This window comes from Otolemur garnettii, unplaced genomic scaffold (genome assembly GCF_000181295.1).
Source record: "Otolemur garnettii isolate 467f Iridium unplaced genomic scaffold, OtoGar3 scaffold00024, whole genome shotgun sequence".
Classification (NCBI taxonomy): domain Eukaryota; kingdom Metazoa; phylum Chordata; class Mammalia; order Primates; family Galagidae; genus Otolemur; species Otolemur garnettii.
Genome location: NW_003852419.1, coordinates 13,097,671 through 13,117,674, shown reverse-complemented (window position 1 = coordinate 13,117,674; position 20,004 = coordinate 13,097,671). Strand labels below are relative to the sequence as shown.

At 34.3% G+C, this 20,004-nt stretch overlaps 1 protein-coding gene and 1 non-coding gene across 13 annotated transcripts in view; one reads left to right on the top strand and one right to left on the bottom strand.

Moving 5' to 3' along the window:
* Nucleotides 1-20,004, top strand: part of CCDC88A (coiled-coil domain containing 88A) — a 121,960-nt gene that overhangs the window by 78,213 nt on the left and 23,743 nt on the right. For 9 of the 12 annotated variants that reach the window (XM_012804042.2, XM_023512092.1, XM_012804041.2 and 6 more), the window contains exons 14-21: nucleotides 1,986-2,123; nucleotides 3,714-4,784; nucleotides 6,130-6,257; nucleotides 10,452-10,593; nucleotides 12,915-13,079; nucleotides 16,586-16,747; nucleotides 18,162-18,439; nucleotides 18,668-18,811. In XM_012804042.2, the coding sequence (XP_012659496.1) occupies nucleotides 1,986-2,123; nucleotides 3,714-4,784; nucleotides 6,130-6,257; nucleotides 10,452-10,593; nucleotides 12,915-13,079; nucleotides 16,586-16,747; nucleotides 18,162-18,439; nucleotides 18,668-18,811 (2,228 nt within the window). The remainder of the gene's footprint in view (nucleotides 1-1,985; nucleotides 2,124-3,713; nucleotides 4,785-6,129; nucleotides 6,258-10,451; nucleotides 10,594-12,914; nucleotides 13,080-16,585; nucleotides 16,748-18,161; nucleotides 18,440-18,667; nucleotides 18,812-20,004) is intronic. The other 3 variants (XM_023512091.1, XM_023512087.1, XM_023512084.1) reach the window with 1 other exon arrangement.
* On the bottom strand, nucleotides 2,287-2,393 carry LOC111724595. The gene has a single exon (XR_002772866.1). It is a non-coding gene; the product is annotated as a U6 spliceosomal RNA (small nuclear RNA).

Below are 20,004 nucleotides of genomic sequence, written 5' to 3'. Positions count from 1 at the left end.
TGTGGTGTCACAGATCATAGCAAGCTCAAACTCTTGGGCTTAAGTGATTTTCTTGTCTCAGCCTCCCAAGTAGCTGGGACTACAGGTGCCCGCCACAATGCCTGACTATTTGTTTTGTTGTTGCAGTTGTCATTGTTGTTTAGCTGGCCTGGGCTGGGTTTGAACCCACCAGCATTGGTGCATGTGGCTGGTGCTTTAACCACTGTGCTACAGGCACTGAGCCTAACCAAATAATCTTAATAAGCATTTGATGATCATATGGTGTTAAAGTAGGAGTGGCCCTTTAGAACTTATAATTGAGTCTGTAGGATACTGTTTCATTTTGATGTTAGCCTTGAAATTTAATGTGTAAATTCTTAGTGATTCAAGCAATTTTTGATCAATTCATTGTATGAAAGATGTTTTTGGTAAACTGGATGTCTCATTTGAATCCCATTGATAAAAAACAACACAAATTTAATTATGTAACAATTATTTCTATATTTCCATCTGTATTAACTAATAATTAAGAGCTAAAAGCTTATGAACATGTATTAATAAATTAATGTTGAATTGAGTTATTGAAAAAGACTTGTGACTGAATGCTTTTGAGATGATATCAGGAGATTATTTTCCTTTATGTTAAAGTAGAAAAATTAAGCTTGCTTAGACAAGAGTTCTTAATTATGACATGGTAAGTAATGTAAATTAAGTAACATTTAAATTTAAAGTGGAATATTGTACAGAGTCTCCCTTTCTTGTTTTTATTACTTGGTTCAGTATGTTATAAAATAATGGGAAAATCAATAGCTCAGCATGTTGTTAATTTGAACTTACTATTTCATACTTCTTAACCACCAATATTATTATATCTCTAAAATGTGTGATATAAAATAAATTTAAACCTAAATATGAATATTTGCTCCAGTCTTTTTCAGCCCTTTTTTCTATTATTTCCCCTTCTCTTTCCTTTTTATTTTAAATCAAATCTCTTCTTCTTCTTTTTTTTTTTTTTTAGAGACAGAGTTTCACTTTGTTGCCCTCAGTAGAATGCCGTGGCGTCACAGCAGCAAACTCCAATTCCCGGACTTAGGCAATTCTCTTGCCTCAGCCTCCCGAGTAGCTGGGACCATGACCAAATGCTCGGCTATTTTTTTGTTTTAGTTAGGCCGAGGCTGGGTTTGAACCCGTCATCCTAAGTATATGGGGCTAGCGCCCTACTCACTGAGCCACAGGCACTGCCCAATCTCTTCTTCTTTTTTATTTACTTTTTTCTGAGACAGAGTCTCACTGTGTCATCCTCGGTAGAGTGCTATGGCATCACAGCTCACAGCAAGCTCAAATTCTTGGGCTTAAGCAATTCTCTTGCCTCAGCCTCCCAAATAGCTGGGACTACAGGTGCCCACCACAACATCTGGCTGTTTTTTGTTGCTGTGGTGGTTGTCATTGTTGTTTAGCAGGCCCAGGCTAGGTTCAAACCCTCCAGCCCTGGTGTATGTGGTGGGCACTCTGACCACTGGGCAACAGGCTCTGAGACCAAATCTTTTCTTGCTTCCTCATTAACCTTGTACTGTACCATCATTTCTCACCTTTTTATTCGATCTTTTTATATTCTCTTTCTCCTAGATTATTGAAATTCCTTTATTATAATTAAAATTGTACTTTATAAATTTACTCAAGCCAAGATAATTTTTCAGTAAGATTTGTATAGATCTTCTATAGCACATCATTGCCATTAATTCTACTGTGTCTCTTTGTGTTTAGAAATTGAAATTTTTCCTAAAAAGATGTAGAGGATAAAAAAAAGCGTCATATGTGTGAATTTTATATACTTCCTGAAATTAGCATGGGGGGCTACTTGAATTTCTTATACTGAATTCTTAAAATTTTATCATATGTATATTAAAACTACTTTATCCTTTATTCAGTGATTATCTTTTCTTTTGAAAAGTTTCCATTATTGTACAATATTTAACATACTGTTTTTGTTATTTAATTTTCTCTAGGTTGAAATTCTTGAAAATGAGATTGTTCAAGAAAAGCAAAGTCTTCAGAATTGTCAGAATTTAAGCAAAGATCTAATGAAGGAAAAAGCTCAGCTTGAAAAAACAATTGAAACACTTAGAGAAAATTCAGAGAGACAGGTACATTAATTTCCTACTAAATAAGCAATGCATTTAAAAATTAACAAGTTATTTTGAAGTCTGTGTAAACAAAATGTTCACATAACATTAAGGGAGGTATTTTAGAATTTTTTGAATTTTAACGTAACTATAATTTTACCTTATTTTCTATCCCTTTTTTTTTTTAAATATGGAACACTTCACGAATTTGCTTGTCATCCTTGCACAGGGGCCATGCTAATCTTCTTTGTATCATTCCAATTTTAGTATATGTGCTGTTGAAGCGAACACTATCCCATGTTTTTTAGGAAAGTTAAAGAGAAAGCTTACAATTTTTTAAAATCTCCAGTATGCTTAATCCTCTACTATAAAATTCTTCAGTACTTGTGCTTTCAGGTGTCTAGAGCAGGGTTGTAGATTCTAAAGTCCTTGAGTAGAGCTGGAGAAATGTAGCTGTACTCTGACCTACTGCAGGAGGGAGAAGTGTGGTTGCAGCAGTCTTTTTGGATATTATCAGATTTTCTTTCAAATATTTATTATTCATCTTATTTTCAGTCTATGATAATTGAGAACTGGATAGATAGAGCAACTTGCCATTTCAAAATTTTTATTTAAATGAAAAGGGAGGAGGGTGTCTTTGGGGGAAAAAAAGAAATTTATTTTAAGTAGTAAAATTATTTGTTTTATATAGTCCAGATATAGTCCTCAGACTACCCATAAGAATCTAGATTTCTTTAGAGCTAAAGAACAAAAATTCTAAAACTAAGCCTGAATCTACACTTTTTTTTTTTTTTAAATAGAGTCTCACTTTGTCACCCTGGGTAGAGTGCCATGGCGTCATAACTCACAGCAACCTCAAACTCTTGGGCTCAAGCAGTTCTCTTGCTTCTGCCTCCCAAGTAGCTGGGACAATAGGCACCCACCACACATGGGGCTATTTTTAGAGATGGGGTCTTGCTGTGGCTCAGGCTAGTCTTGAACCTGTGAGCTCAGGCAGTCCACCTGCTTCGACCTCCCAGAGTGCTGGGGATTACAGGTGTGCGCCTGGCCTCCACACTTCTTTTATGAGAACTGTCATTTTGGCCATGCTATACATTGGATGAGTTAGCTGTCAAAGGTGATTTTGTTATTTTTATATTTGCTAATTATAATACTTTTGGGGAATGAATACACACACATATACACCTGTATGTGTGTGTGTATATACACATAATACAGTATTTACTGAGGACCCACTGTGTGAAAGTAAAACCTTATGTCCTTAAGGAAATGTGTGCTGGTATTTCATCTTATATTTATATTTGAATTTGAAGCATGTAATGATAAATAATCTGATTAATTTTGATTAATAGAGAATACATCTCTCTTAATCATTCATTTAGAATGTGTACTCTCTTAAGATATGAACTTTAGAGACCTGGCAGTACATGTCCTCTACGTGTACACAGTGGTGTTCAATAAACATTTATCAGAAATAAAAGTAAGACATTTTAATGTAGCACCTTTTTATGGTCTTTTCCTATTTTTGGAAGAGAAAAAAACTATGTAATTCACAGTACTTAGTTTTTGCTTAATTATAGTTTTAATTTTCTTCTTTCTTTTTTGAATTAGATTAAAATATTGGAACAGGAAAATGAACATCTAAATCAAACAGTAACTTCTTTAAGGCAGCGTTCTCAGATAAGTGCTGAAGCAAGAGTGAAAGACATTGAAAAAGAAAATAAAATTCTTCATGAATCTATCAAAGAAACAAGTAGCAAACTAAGCAAGATTGAATTTGAAAAGAGACAAATTAGAAAAGAATTGGAACATTATAAGGAAAAAGGAGAACGAGCAGAAGAACTTGAAAATGAGCTACATCATCTTGAAAAAGAAAATGAATTGTTACAGAAAAAGATAACTAATTTAAAAATCACTTGTGAAAAAATTGAAGCCTTAGAACAAGAAAATTCAGAGTTAGAAAGAGACAACAGAAAATTAAAAAAAACATTGGATAGCTTTAAAAACCTTACTTTTCAGCTAGAATCCCTAGAAAAGGAGAATTCTCAACTTGATGAGGAAAATTTAGAACTGAGAAGGAATGTGGAATCTTTGAAGTGTGCAAGCATGAAAATGGCTCAGCTACAACTAGAAAACAAAGAACTGGAAAGTGAAAAAGAACAACTTAAGAAAGGTTTGGAGCTCATGAAAGCATCTTTCAAGAAAACAGAACGCTTAGAAGTTAGCTACCAGGGTTTAGATACAGAAAATCAAAGGCTACAGAAAGCTCTAGAGAACAGCAATAAAAAAATCCAACAATTAGAAGGTGAACTACAAGACTTAGAGATGGAAAATCAAACACTACAAAAAAACCTAGAAGAATTAAAAATATCAAGCAAAAGACTAGAACAGCTGGAAAAAGAAAATAAATCTTTAGAACAAGAGACTTCTCAACTGGAAAAGGATAAGAAACAATTGGAGAAGGAAAATAAAAGACTCCGACAACAAGCAGAAATTAAAGATACCACATTAGAAGAAAATAATGTAAAGATTGGAAATTTGGAAAAAGAAAACAAAACACTATTCAAAGAAATTGGTATATATAAAGAATCTTGTATTCGCCTCAAAGAATTAGAGAAAGAAAATAAGGAGCTTGTGAAAAGAGCAACTATTGATATAAAAACTTTGGTTACATTGCGTGAGGTAATATATTATCCTAAATTTAAGCAAGTATTTTTTACATTTTTAACTCAAAATTTCTTGAAGTTTTATTGGAACCCATCAGCAATCTGCATTATCTTTTGCATGGTTTATTAGAATTTTGGAATTAGAACTAGAAACAGGTTGCAAGTTTCCTACTTGTATTAAACTACAAAGTGTATATGACTTTTATTTTTCCAGAACTTGTAGTAATAAGATTCCCTTGTGGTTTCTGACTTGCTACATTGTAATTATTTCAAAATAATATTAAAATATTTGATCAGGTTTCTTACTGAATATTAAAAAAAAGAAACATGATAGCTATTATTTATTGAGTGCTATGTGCCAAGTACTGGACTCAGAACTTCATTTAAGTTATATTTATGTATGCTTAAAGAATTTTTCCAAGCAGTCCTTTATAGATATTATATCTATTTTTCAGATTAGAAAACTGAGGTTCAGAAATATTACATAATTTACTCAGAATCACACAGCTAATAAATGGATTATTAGATTCAAATCCAGATCTTTCAGTCTCCAAATCCCCATGAATTTTCACTTCTAAACCGGGAATGCAAATGGAGTTAAACTTAAAGGTTAACACTGAACATCTAGTAGTTTCTTAGGATCTGTGTGTTGAGAAGAATTCTGAACTTTTTACAAGAGTAGATTGGCAGTGAAACATTGTTAGTGCCAATCAGAAGATAGTCTGTCTGGCTCTTTTTTGCCATCCCTATTGCAGTATGGTATGTGATAGCCCTTTATGTTTGATTAAAAAGTAGCGTTCTGGTAGAAGGTCACATTGAGCAGTCTGCATTTTTGCTAATGAGGCATCGAGAGGGACCTTTTAATTTTTTTCTTCTGTTCTGTAGTCTTGTAGTCATGAATAACACATACCTTGTGCCTGAACATCTAAGACTGTTCCCTCTTCTTCAGACCAGTACCTTAGGCCTCTTTCACTCCAGCTGTGGTGGAAGAGGAGCATTGTATCCAATATAAATTCATAGAAATACTAAAGTTCTAGCTCATTACTAAAGAGTAAATGTTCATATGTTTTTTTCCCTCCACAGTTTTGAAATCTAAGGTGTGTATTCACAAGTAAAGAGGTTCCCTTTTATTTTTTAACATTCTACTAAAAAAACAGTATTAGCAAAGAAAAGAAGAAAAAAATTGTTGCAGTTAGATTATAATTTTTTTGTTCAACTACTTTTTGATGATGAAGGAAAGGTTCAGTGATAACATTTCTGTATTTCCGGGTTCAAATCATGTATTTAGAATTTCATCTGACTTTATTAGATATTTAAGCTATTGGCACTTATAAGTATTGTACATTCCTTTTACAAATAAGGATTTGGTGAGTGAAAAATTGAAGACTCAGCAGATGAACAATGATCTTGAAAAATTAACTCATGAGCTTGAGAAAATAGGATTAAATAAAGAGCGACTATTATGTGATGAGCAAAGTACTGATGACAGGTGAGTATTAAGTCTGTTTGGCAAACTATTTTTTCTTCAAACATTAATTACTTCCCACAGTAGCTAAAGAAAACATTTATGTATTTTACCCTGTTTCTGATTCCTTTCTTCTCATAGAAAAAGTTGGGTAAGAAAAAAAACTATTGCCTGGGCATGGTGGCTCATGCCTGTAATCCTAGCACTCTGGGGGGCTGAGGTGGGAGGATTGCTGGAGCTCAGGAGTTTGAGATCTGCCTGAGCAAGAGCAAGACCTTGCCTCTACTAAAAATAGCAAAAAAACAAGCCAGGTGTTTGGACACTTGTACTTATAGCTACTCAGGAGGCTGAGGCAGAAGGACCACCTAAACCCAGGGGTTTGAGGTTGCTGTGAGCTAGGGTGAAGCTATGGCATTCTAGCCTGGGTAACAGAATGCAACTGTTTCTCCAAAAAAAAAAAAAAAAAGGAACGAAAGAAATAGTAATAAGCAAAAACAATTTAATAGGCCGGGTGCAGAGGCTCACACTTCCTAGCACTGTGGGAGGCCGAGGCGAGTGGATTGCCTGAGCTTACGAGTTGGAGACCACCCTCGCTAGAGCAAGACCTTGTCTCTAAAAAAAATAGCCGGGTGTTGTGGTGGACGCCTGTAGTCCCAGCTAGTTGGGAGACTGAGGCAAGAGAATCGCTTAAGCTCAGGAATTAGAGGTTGCTGTGAGCTGTGATGCTACGGCACTCTACCAAGGGGGACAAAGTGAGACTCTGTCTCAGAAACAAACAAAAAACAATTTAGTATCAGTAAAAGAAAACAAAAAGCTAAAACGTTATTATATAAATACAGTTACAAAATAGTAAAATAGGATGCCACCCAGGTAGCAGAAAATTAGAGGGTATAATTGCCTGTGAAAGTAGAAGACATTAACAACAAACAAACCTACCTCTCTCAAATACATAATTAATCTAGTTATTTTTTATTTGAATCATATGTATAAATGTCACACTTGTTCCATTTATTTATTTGGCAAAATGTGGACTGGAGATGTAGAGAAAAAGTATGAAACAAAGGAAAATGCTGAGAAACAATTAAGGCATAAAAATAATGTGGAAAACTAAGGCTGAAAGCAATCATAGACCCTTTAATTTAAAAAATGATCAGTATAGGTTTAAAGAAATTTCTATTTTCTCATGGTAATTATAGTCTGCCAAACTGAGTTAATCTAATTTTCAAGTCTATGATTTAGCATCTAGTTACCTACATGGTTCCAGCTAGAAAAGAAGTTGTGTATAGTTAAGAATACTGTTTTATGCTGACTGGATATTAATCTAGTGAAATTTTCATAATTATACAATTAATATTTTATCATCTACTCATTACTGTTCTAGTATTTATATCCTGTATTAAATGTATATAGGAAAAACTAATACAGATTATTTGGGATTTGGTAACATAATTTGAGAATATTCAAAGTAAATAGAATAGATTAATATTTTAAAGGTTAGTTCTATAATAAAGGGAAGTAATTTGAGGCATTTAAACTAGCAGTCAGGTCAAGTCAAGGAAGTATTGAATTACATAGGTATTTCATGAAGATAAATTTTTGTTTGAATTAATCAGATAGTTAAGAACCAATTTAGTTGACTGTCTTTTAATATAAAGACTGCACCCCTCTTTGTTTAAACAGATTTATTATTTTCTCTGTGTAAAAAATGCTGCAACTGCATATTCTTAAAAGAAAAAGTAGAATAAACCATGTAGCTGCCCTAATTCACCTTATTATAAATTTATGAACCCAGCTCTAGGTGAGTCCTCTATACTGTTTGGTGGCTCTTTCTGAACCTTAATTCATCAGTTAGCCAGTCTTAATTGAGGTCTTACTATCTGCTGATCATCAATCTTCAAAAAAGTGATAATGCTTCAACTGAACTTTGAAGAATTATACAGATTTGCAAGGTAGAAACAGTGGGGAAGGGCATTCCATGCAGATGGAAGCATTTGTATAAAAGCACAAAAGTGTGTTGAGTAGTTCTTAGAGTGATATGAAGGATAGATTAAAAGGGTGAATTTAGAGGCACAGAGACTAGGTAGGAAACTCTTATGATAGTCTAGACAAGATGTAATGTATTAATTATTCCACACATTAATTTATACATAATAAAGCACAAGACATGGAGCTAAGGAATGTTAAACTAAAGCTTTTAGGAAATGGAATTGAGAGCAGTTGATAACTATGTTTGTTTTGTGAGAATCAAGAAAGAAGTGTCCTTTCTTTTCCATTTTGAGACAATCTTACTTTGTAACCCTCGGTAGACTGCAGTGGTTATCATAACTCACAGCAACTTCAAACTCAGGTTCAAGCTATTCTCTTGCCTCAGCCTCTGAGTAGCTGGGACTACAGGGGCCTGCCACAACACCCGGCTATATTTTTTTACAGACAGGGTCTCACTCTTGCTCAGGCTGGGCTTGAACTTGTGAGCTCAGACAATCCATCCTCCTTGGCTTCCCAAGAGTATTAGGGATTACAGATGTGAGCCACCACACCTGGCCAAAGAAAGAAGTGTCTTATGTCACTAAAACAGGTTTCTTTCTAGCCTTCACGTCACAAAGAAAATAGAAGCACACAAACATAAATTCCTCCAACGTTCATGCCCTCCAGCTTGGAATATATATCTATATAAATCTCATGTGATGGCCTTAATACCATTATTAGTCTAACTTTTTGTTTTTGAAGGTATAACTGTTATTAAGATACTTATTCTTATAGCTGAGCACAGCAGCTCACATGTGTAACCCATGCACTGTGGGAGGCCAATGTGAATGGATCCCTTGACCTCAGGAGTTCAAGACCAGCCTGAGCGAGAGTGAGGCTCCATCTCTACTAAAAATAGAAGAAAAAAAGAAAATGATACCTAGCCAGGTATCATAGTGGACACCTGTAGTCCCAGCTACTTGGGAGGCTGCGGCAAGAGACTCACTTGAGCCTAAGAGTTTGAGGTTGCTGTGAGCTATGATGATGCCACTGCACTCTATCTGGGGGAGTGAAGGGAAATATATATAGATATAGATATATGTAATGTATAAGTAGGTAAATTAGAATGCAACAAGGTAAATGTAGTGGTAGAGTTGTAAACAGGTGTGATCAATCTTGTCTTTCTCTTTTAATAGCCCCCTTTCCTCTGTCATCTCTTTTAATATAGTTGTTTCTAGGGTTATCTTTTCAGGCCTGTTATTTATTCATTCTGTATGATGAGCATTCCTATCCATCATCTCACCTGTGGTCCTTATTTCTTTGCTTATTGTATATCCAGAAGCAACTCAGATGTCACAAATTCAACTTAACCAAAATCAGACTCAGTAAATGTTTAAAAAAAAAGTTTCCTGACTTGAGCCAATACCAAAATGAGTGAAATTTGTTCTCTGTATTCAGTGAACTTACAATCTGATTGAACAGAAAATATACACATATAAATTAATTATAGTAAAACGCAGAAGATACAGAAATTTCTCATGTATACACTTCTGTTTTTTTTTGGTTTTGTCTTCAGAGACTTAGGTATAAGAAAAGGATCATAATTTTTGGTTTATGATACACTCAAATTGTGTCCATGGACTGTCCTTTTTTGTGAAAAAAAATTGATTTAATAATAACACAATTCATGTTTTCATCATTTAAAATGTGACTAGAATATTGACAGTCGTGTATCTGCCTCTTGCCGCTGTCACCAGTATCCTGTGTCATGAATGAGTATAATATTACCTTTTTCACTCTAATTACTCTGTATCCTGAAGAGATAGTCTTTGATGAGTTTTAAGTGTTAACTGTTCATGGTTCCTTATGTAAATATTTTCCACATTAATATCAAAGGCAAGTGCCTGATGATAAAATGAATCCGTCCATTCTCTCTATAGATTCTATTCTTATAATACCAAAAGGAATATTTTGGGACTTCGATCTTCCAGATTCCATTTTTTAAGTATTAAGTGTTGCTTTTGACAATCTAGGCTATAATCTGGAGCTCAATTTACTTAGTGATTTTGTTGCTTCATGACTAGAAATAAAAGGGGAAGTAGAGCAGTAAGAAGAGAATAATTTAATTTACTTCTTTTCAAAAAAGACTTTTGAGATCTATTCATGGCATCAATATTTGTGGTTATAAGTTATAAAAATAATTTTTTTTTCTGACCTACAACAATGAACTATATTATTTTTGCACTTGGATAGTAGATATAAACTTCTGGAATCAAAATTAGAATCCACTCTTAAGAAGTCCCTTGAAATAAAAGAAGAAAAAATTGCTGCTTTAGAAGCTCGATTAGAAGAATCCACAAATTACAACCAACAATTACGCCAAGAACTTAAAACGGTAAGTGATTTTCTTGAAAAGAGTTATAATTATCATTTATTTTATAAATGTTTGGACAAAAAATGTAAATTAGGGAAGAACTTAAACATTTTATCAATATTTAGCTTATTTCTTCATTTTCATAATTTTGAGATTATTTCTGAACACATCTTTGTCATATGGATATGGCATAATTTATTTAATTCTATTTCATGTGTGTAATGTCCCTCATGCAGTTAGAGATGTAGAATTAAAGGGGTAGGATGAAGAAGATGCAGGCTTATTTTATTGGGAAAATCTTTCAGTGGGATACTAACACTTCACTCTGGCATTCTCTTCCTATTAACAAGTCAAGTAAAATTTTGATAGACAAAGACATGGATGTGAACATACCAAGTAGAGGAAAATCACATGTGTGGTATAAGAAAGCACTTGATCTTATAAGTTGGATGTCTTTTCTAGGTCTGTTTTCTTATGATATTTGGAATTATTCAGTGAAGTAAGCAAGCAAAGCAGATGCAACTGTTTTCCCTTTGAGTAAATTGAAGTATAAGGAACTTGCCCATTCCGCAGGGTTAGTAGATGGTAGATTAGTAGAGTCTTATTCTGGTTTATTCTGCCTTTTCTTAAAATTTCAGGTTAATATGAGTACGTATGATTAAGTTACATGGTTTGCTTTAGCATCTGAGTTGTAGTTAAGTCCTTCACTCAGGCGGTGCGGTGTGCCATATAATGCTACATTGTACCCATTAAGTGGGCGCTTACCAAGCCCTCTCCCTTCTAATTCCTTTTATTGTCTCTGGCATGCCACAAGAAGTGGGCTTAAAGTCTATTAAACGTTCAGACTAACTAGATGATTAGAGGTTACATTTAGAGTCACTCTATTTAGAAGATTATAGGTTATACAAGTAGATAGCCAGTGTCACTCATCCCTCTTCATATAGTTGTATGATAGTCACCCTCCCACTAGATGACAGTTTGGATACGAATACAACCTGATTTGAGAACATCAACTTAAAACTAAAAAATTCTTTAAAAGGCTAGGCATGGTGGCTCACACTTTTAATCTCAGCACTTTGGGAGGCCAAGGCAGGACGGTTACTTGAAGTGAGGAGTTCAAGATCAGTCTGGGCAACACAGGGAGACCCTATCGCTATTTAATATGAAAAAAAGAGGACAGGTATGGTGGCTCATGCCTGTAATCCTAGCACTCTTGGAGGCTGAGGAAGGTGGATTGCTTTAGCTCAGGAGTTCAAGACCAGCCTGAGCAAGAGCAAAATCCCATCTTTACTAAAAATAGAAAACACTAGCCAGGAAAGGTGGCGCATGCCTGTAGTTCCAGCTGCTTGGGAGGCTGAAGCAAGAGGACTGCTCAAGCCCAAGAGTTTGAGGTTGCCGTGAACTATGATGATGCTATGGCACTCTCCCCAGGGTTGACAGAGTGAGACTCTGTATCGAAAGGAAAAGAAAGAAAATCCTGAATAAGGTAATCATTCACTCCTTATAAGATAAATTATAGTAATTCCATGTGAAGATCTGAATAAAGAAGTCATTTATTAACATAGTTCATTCTAGATAATATACCTTCTTAAAAGGGCAGACATATAGATAATTCCTCAACTTTAATTTAGGTGTATCTTTAAGACTAATTATTAACATTTGTAGACTCTTTCCTTGTTCTTGACATTAGAGATTTCTGTGAACTTTCTAAATTGGTTATAGAGAGCTCTAAGAAGAATCATTAGTATTTAGCAACCTTCTCCACTTGATCTGTTCTTCAGACCATATTTATTATAAACAGTGAAATTTGAAATTACATATATATTATAGGAGCATGTCACATAAGCAGAGTATACTTAATATTTCTAGACAGAAAGGGTTAGGATTTTTAAAGCACAAATTATGATCATGGTAATTTTCATACATTTTATCACATTTAATTTTTTTTCTTTAAACTCGAGTGATGATAGCTGACTACATTTTATTTTATTTTTTTCTGTCTGATTGTTTTGATATATAGAAAGTCTTTTGGCTTTTGATTTGTTTTTTTATAAAGAAAAATTTAATTTATCTGTCAATATTGAGTTTTTTAATTTTTATTAAATCATAACTATATACATTTGGAGGTACAATGTGATGATTTGATGTACAATGTGGAATGCTTAAATGAAACAGATTAACATAACCATCACCTCACTTGTTTTTTGTGGTAAGACATTTGTAATATACTTTTAGTTGTTAGGAAATGAAGTGTCTCTCACATTCACCAGACCAGTGCAGAGTCAAATTAATTGTGAGAAATATAACTTCGGTAATTTTTTTTCTATCCATTAATATTTTAGGTGAAAAAAAATTATGAAGCTCTCAAACAAAGACAAGATGAGGAAAGGATGATTCAGAGCTCTCCTCCAGTATCTGGCGAAGATAACAAATGGGAGAGAGAAAGTCAGGAAACCACTAGAGAGCTTCTGAAAGTTAAAGACAGGTTAATTGAAGTAGAACGAAACGTAAGTGGTTTTAAATTTTCAGTAGGAATGGTTTTTTAGAAATAAAGGATTATTAGACATATTTATCTTAAAAATTTTTTCTCTTTTGGTTTTGTAATTTTGCTCATTTTATACTTTCATGGCTGACTTCGTTTATAGTACATATAAAAAAGACAGAAGAACTAAGTAATGTACATTTTTTTATCAACGTCATGTAAGTTCATCAGCAAGCTGTGTCAACTCTGTCTTAGAAATGTAACTCCAACCCACCTACTCCTCTCCATCTCTGCTGCTACCACTCAACTCAAGATACTATCATCTGGCTCATGCCCGGAGCTCAGTGGCTAGGCCTCTGGCCACATACACCAGGGCTGGTGGGTTTAAACCTGGCCCGAGCCTGCTAAAAACAACAATGACAACTGCAACAAAAAATAGCTGGGGGCTGCTGTGGGTGCTTGTAGTCCCAGCTACTTGGGAGGCTGAGGCAAGAGAATCACTTAAGCCCAAAAGTTTGAGGTTGCTGTGAGGTATGATGCCATGGCACTCTGCCAGGGGCAACATAGTGAGACTCTGTCTCAAAAAAAAATAAAAAAATACTATCATCTATCACCTAGATTATAGAGTATCTTTATATTTGGCCTTCCCCTTCCCCTTCTAGTCCGCCCAAAACCCTGCATATGTTTCATTGACAGATTTTTACCTGTGGAGTTAATGCTATATAAAATTCCTGTTTGTATTTTTCAGTTATGTTGTCTTGGATATCTCTATTTTAGCAGATATGGATGTATCTCATTTGTTTAATGACTACATATTAATATTGTTCCCATAATTTACTTAAACAAATCCCACATTTCTGGACATTTAGGCTGTTTTTAGGTTTTTATGCAATGAAAATCTATCTTTGAACATGTTCCTAAGGTTCTAAATTCCTGACAGTGGAATTGCTAAATAAACCAAAGGATATATGTACATCCTATGTGTCTGTGTATGTGTGTGTTTAATTTTAATGGATTTTTATTTTGGTATTAGCCCCCCCCAAAATCATATCAATTTTCATTTCTACTAATAGAGTATACCTGCCTTTCCAGGTTAACATTTTAATTTTTGTTATAGTGACAGGAGAAAATATGTTTTATTTTGTCTTTATTGTTGGGGATTCATTGAGGGTATAAGAAACCCATAGGAGAAAATGTTTTAATTTGCATGTTTTAAATTATGAGTGAGGTGTTACGCATCTTTTTTTTTTTTTTTTTTTTTTTTTTTGAGATAGAGCCTCAAGCTGAGCCCCTGGGTAGAGTGCTATGGCTTCACAGCTCACAGCAACCTCCAACTCCTGGGCTCAAGCAAGTTTCCTGCCTCAGCCTCCCAAGTAGCTGGGACCACAGGCACCCGCCACAACGCCCGGCTATTCTTTGGTTGCAGCCATTATTGTTGTTTGGTGGGCTGGGCTGGATTCGAACCCGCCACCTTGGGTGTATGTGGCTGGCGCCTTAGCCGCTTGAGCCACAGGTGCCGAGCCGGTGTTATGCATCTTTCACATATTTATTGGCTATTTATAAAAACCTATTTATACATATATATACACACACACACATACTTTTGTCACTTATATTCATAATTACATTTTAGAAAATTGAACTGTTTATACATAAAGTTCTATAAGGTAAATCTCTTTTCCCCATTGACTTCCTTAATAAATTTCCATTAGAAAAAAAATTACTTGTTTGTCATGTTAGTCATTTTAGATAAAAGGGTTATAAACAAACTTAGTCCTATGATAGACTGGTATTTTTATTTGCCAGTATTATATTTACTCAGTTCTTTCTTTCCCATTGTAAGTTTTTTCCTGCTCTGAGATACCCTTTCAGCTAACTCTTACATTCATTAAGTACTAGAGGAGTTTTTCTTATTCCTAGAAATACCTGATCAGTTGAGTTTGTATGATTTAGTTTCTAAAGTCTTAACCTACAATGGTATTTCACATATGTAAGTGAAAATTTTTTCACTTCTTTGTTTCCAAATGGTACATAAATATATCATAATCCATAAACATATTATTTTTTCCAGCTTAAATTCTCTTTTCTTTTTTTTGAGACAGAATTTGTGTCACTATGTCGCCCTTGTTAGAGTGCCTTGGCATCACAGCTCAGAGCAACCTCAAACTCTTGGGCTTAAGTGAGCCTCTTGCCTCAGCCTCCAAGTAGCTGGGACTACAGGCACCCGCTATAATGCCCAGCTATTTTTTTGTTATAGTGGTCATTGTTGTTTAGCTGGCCTGGGCTGGTTTTAAACTCGCCAGCCTCAGTGTATGTGGCTGGCACCCTACCCACTGAGCTATGGGTGCTCCCGCCAGCTTAAATTTTTTCATCCTTTTTATTTGAACAGCTGAACAAAAGAGAAGTATTACACACAAGTATAAAGACACATCTTAAAGAATTTTGCTTCTTCGGCTTTGATTTTGTGGTATAATATGTGGGTCAAAGCGCATTACCTGCCTTTTACACAGTGGCATATTGTAGGTATAACATGAAAGCCAACAAAGTGAATGTTATTTTCTATAGAAATGTGATAAAAATGATCTGTTATGATTTACTTGTAACTTTTTTGCATAGACCAATTACACCCTTTTGTATACTATGTGTTATAGTTTTATTTCTGTTTTGGGGAACGTTCTTTGTTTATACTCATTGATACTAATTGATTTTTCATGAAATTTTATTTAGAAACAATACTAAAATTATATCTATGACAAATATTTTTAATATCTATCACATTAAATATGGTCTGCATAGTAATTTACCTTTTCACTATAAAAATAGAAATATGGCCATATATACTGGAAAAATTGAGAATGGTGTGTTTTGTTTGGATATGCTCCAGAAGTCCTGTAGTTGAATAAAATGTTAATGAGTATTTTTACCACTAAAATAGTAAAGAATTGTATGCCACTAAAATACTAAAGGATATAAACTAAAATAACTAAAGAAAATGTGTAACATCTGTTAGGTTGATTATGGAATATATTTTTTAAACAGATGGTTAAGATGGTTCTTCTAAACCTTGTCCTTCAAATATTGGTTTTCCTACTATCCCTGAGAACACCACTCACCTATGTGTACATTTGCCTTTGGCACACCTCCTTACCTGGACATAGCCTCACTTATTGTGGGCACTCTGGATGCTTTGAGCAGTATTAAAACCATACAACTAGCAACTCCATCCTAGTTCTTGGGTTAACAAATACATTTAGAAAGGAATATTCTGTTTTTAGTATATTGTAAGGCAGATGGGACACAGGCACAATATTATATTAAGATTTTAGTATTATTGCCTTCTTTTTCTTAGATTAAATGTCTGTTTACAATTTAGGACAGAGGGGGAATTTTGGGGTTTTTCTCTTTTAAGATTGTTGGATTTCTTTTGGATCATGATAGTAGTAAGTGCTCATTATACAAAATTTCATGCTATTACAGAAATCTGATGTTGCTTTTATTTTTAATATGTGTGGATTTTTTTCTTTTATCAAGAATGCTACACTGCAAGCAGAGAAGCAAGCATTGAAAACTCAACTGAAACAACTTGAGACACAGAACAGTAATTTGCAGGCTCAAATTCTTGCACTTCAGAGGCAGACAGTGTCCCTGCAGGAACAGAATACCACTCTCCAAACACAGAATGCCAAGCTTCAGGTTGTAATGTATTATTTTGGTGATATGCTGCTGATTTCTTGAATTATGTTATTAAAATAAGGGAAACTAAACATGGGGAACATTGTTTCTTATTGAATTTAACAATTAATTCATTGAAGATAAATTAAACGTTTTTAAATTTAGCGCCATGCCAAACTTTCACACATCAGCACTTTCTAAAATGTCAGAGCCTCTAGATATTAATTAATAAATTCACTCAAATATAGGGCAGCTCAAAGGAGTAGGGCACCAGCCTCATATGCTGAAGGTGGCGGGTTCAAATCCAGCCCCGGCCAAAAACTGCAAAAAAAATTCACCCAAATATAAATGAGCAAAGATAATTTATATTTACTTTGTGGCCTTTCTTATCAGTTTAGTTATTAAAAAACAAGACAACTTAAGAGGGAAATTTATCACATTTGATGCTTACATTTAAAAACAGAAAGAGAACACATCAACAGTCTAATGAATCATCTTAAAGAAATGGAAAAGGAGGAACAATCCATCCCAAACTAGCAGAAGAAAAGAAATAACAAAAAAAAAAAAAAAGACAACAGACTTGGTGCCTGTAGCTCAGTGGTTAAGGCGCCAGCTACATACACCAAGGCTGGCAGGTTCGAAACCCGCCCAGGCCTGCTAAACAACAATGACAACAACAACAAATAGCTGGGCATTGTGGCAGGTGCCTGTAGTCCCAGATACTCGAGAGGCTGAGGCAAGAGAATCACTTAAGCCCAGGAATTCAAGATTGTTGTGAGCTGTGACACCACGGCACTCTACTGAGAGGGCAACATAGTAAGACTTTGTCTTCCCCTCCCCGCCAAAAAAAAAGACAACATGGGAATTTTGTTTTTAAATTTGTCCTTAGTTCAAAGGGTCTATCTTTCACTTAACATCACCTACCAGTATCTTTTCAAACAGTACAACTCTGTGAAACCTCCTAAGGAACAAAAGAAGTTCCCTCTCTGAATCTAAAAGTTTTTTCTGTATTCTTTTCCAAGTGATAAAGGAAATATTACTTTAGACTTGTGAGAAATTAACAAAAGTAATTTTTTAATTCTGTCAACTCCTAAATTCTAGTAATTGTAAACTAGCATTTCAAATTCTGTACCCTTTCATAAGTGGAATACAAATAGTTGCTAATCACTTTCATTTAAAATAAATTCAATCCAAAGTATATGCACATGTACATATACACATATGATATATGTTATATATATCACAACACCTCCAAAAATCAAAATTAAATGGTACCCTTATTCTTTGGAAAGTTAAGAACCAAGTTTTCCAATTATAATGTAAAGGTATCTACTGTAATTTACAGCATCCTTAAATTAATATTATAAATCTCTTCTTTTTTAAAAAAAGAACATGAACTATTTTTCTTGTCTGATAACTACATGCATTTTTATAGGTTGAAAATTCCACCCTTAATTCCCAAAGTACCTCACTTATGAACCAGAATGCACAGCTCTTAATCCAGCAGTCTTCCTTAGAAAATGAAAATGAATCTGTAATCAAAGAACGAGAAGAGCTAAAATCTCTCTATGATTCTCTGATCAAAGATCATGAAAAGCTGGAACTTCTTCATGAACGGCAGGCTTCAGAATATGAATCTCTTATCTCTAAACATGGAACTCTAAAGTCTGCCCACAAAAATCTTGAGGTGGAACATAAAGATCTCGAAGACCGGTAATTTATTATATTTGTTGTGCTGTGAATTTAAACTCAATTTTCTTTGAGGAGTTTAATAAATGTTATATGTTAAATATAGGTAATAGGTAATTTATCTAGGAAATGTCTATAAATTTGCATGTATTTTGTGTAGTACTTATTAATAAGTTACTCTTATTTCCTTCATTTCTAAAATTATTTTCTTTTTTGGAAATTATGTACACTAAATACCTTTTTTCCCCCTAGTTATAATCAGTTACTAAAACAGAAAGGACAGTTGGAGGATTTGGAAAAGATGCTCAAAATAGAACAAGAAAAAATGCTGCTTGAAAATAAAAACCATGAGATGGTAGCTGCAGAGTACAAGAAACTTTGTGTTGAAAATGAGAGGTAATAAATATTTTATATTTCAGTTCTGTATTATGCCTTACATACAACGTATATCCTGTCTCATTGTAGTACTGTCCGTAATTTGGACTTAGAATTTTAAAAGTAGAACTAACTGTGGTATATTTCTTTTTACAGTAAAATAATAATAATAAATAAGGCAGCAGAGCAATAAGTAAATTGCCCAACAGAATCATGCAGTTAGTTATGGTATCCATCACTCAAATGCTTGTTTCTCCTATTTTCTCTCATCATTTCTCCCTTTTTTCAACTAGTTAAGTTTTTTTATTTATACATATGTAGTAATAGTTGTTCATATTTGAGGAGTACATAATATTTTGATACCTGTATACAATGTATAATGAGCAAATCAAGGTATATAGGATATGTATATTACCTCAAACATTTATCATTTCTTTATGTCGAGAACATTTCAAACCTCCTCTTCTATTTTACAACAGAAATTAGACACTACAAAAATACACAGTAAATCACTGTTAGCTGTAATCACCCCTACGGTGCTGTGGAACATTAGAACTTATTCCTTCTATCTAACAGTATGTATGTACCCATTAATCATTCCCTCTTCACCCTACCTTCCAGCCTCTGGTAGCTGCCATTCCACTCTCTAGCTCTATGCCATTGACATTTTTAGCTCCTACATGAGTGAGAATATGTGGTATTTGTCTTTCTGGCTTATTTTTCTTAATGTAAGGACCTACTGTTCTATCTATGTTGCTGCAGCTGACAAGATTTCATTTGTTTTCATGGACGAATACTATTCCGTTGTGTAGACACATCATATTTTCTTTATTAATACATTGATTGTCAGCTAATCACCAGCTATTTTTAGAGACAGGGTCTCACTCTTGCTCAGGCTGGTCTCGAGCCTGTGAGCTCAGGCAAAACACCTGCCTCCGCTTCCCAGAGTGCTAGGATTATAGGTGTATGCCACCATTCCCGGCCAAAAATCTCATTTTAGTATTTGCCACAGATACCTAGGACCTTGCATGTTACCTTTTTGTATTGCCACCCCACCATGAAGCATCAGTAGGGAAATCTTTGATCACCATAGGTAATATGTAGCTGTCTATATGTCTCAGTGAGGTCTAATCAATTATTATGCTTATGGTATACATTCATTCATTAATTCAACTTAATTATTTACTGTATGTTTTTGGTCTTGTCTTTTTTTT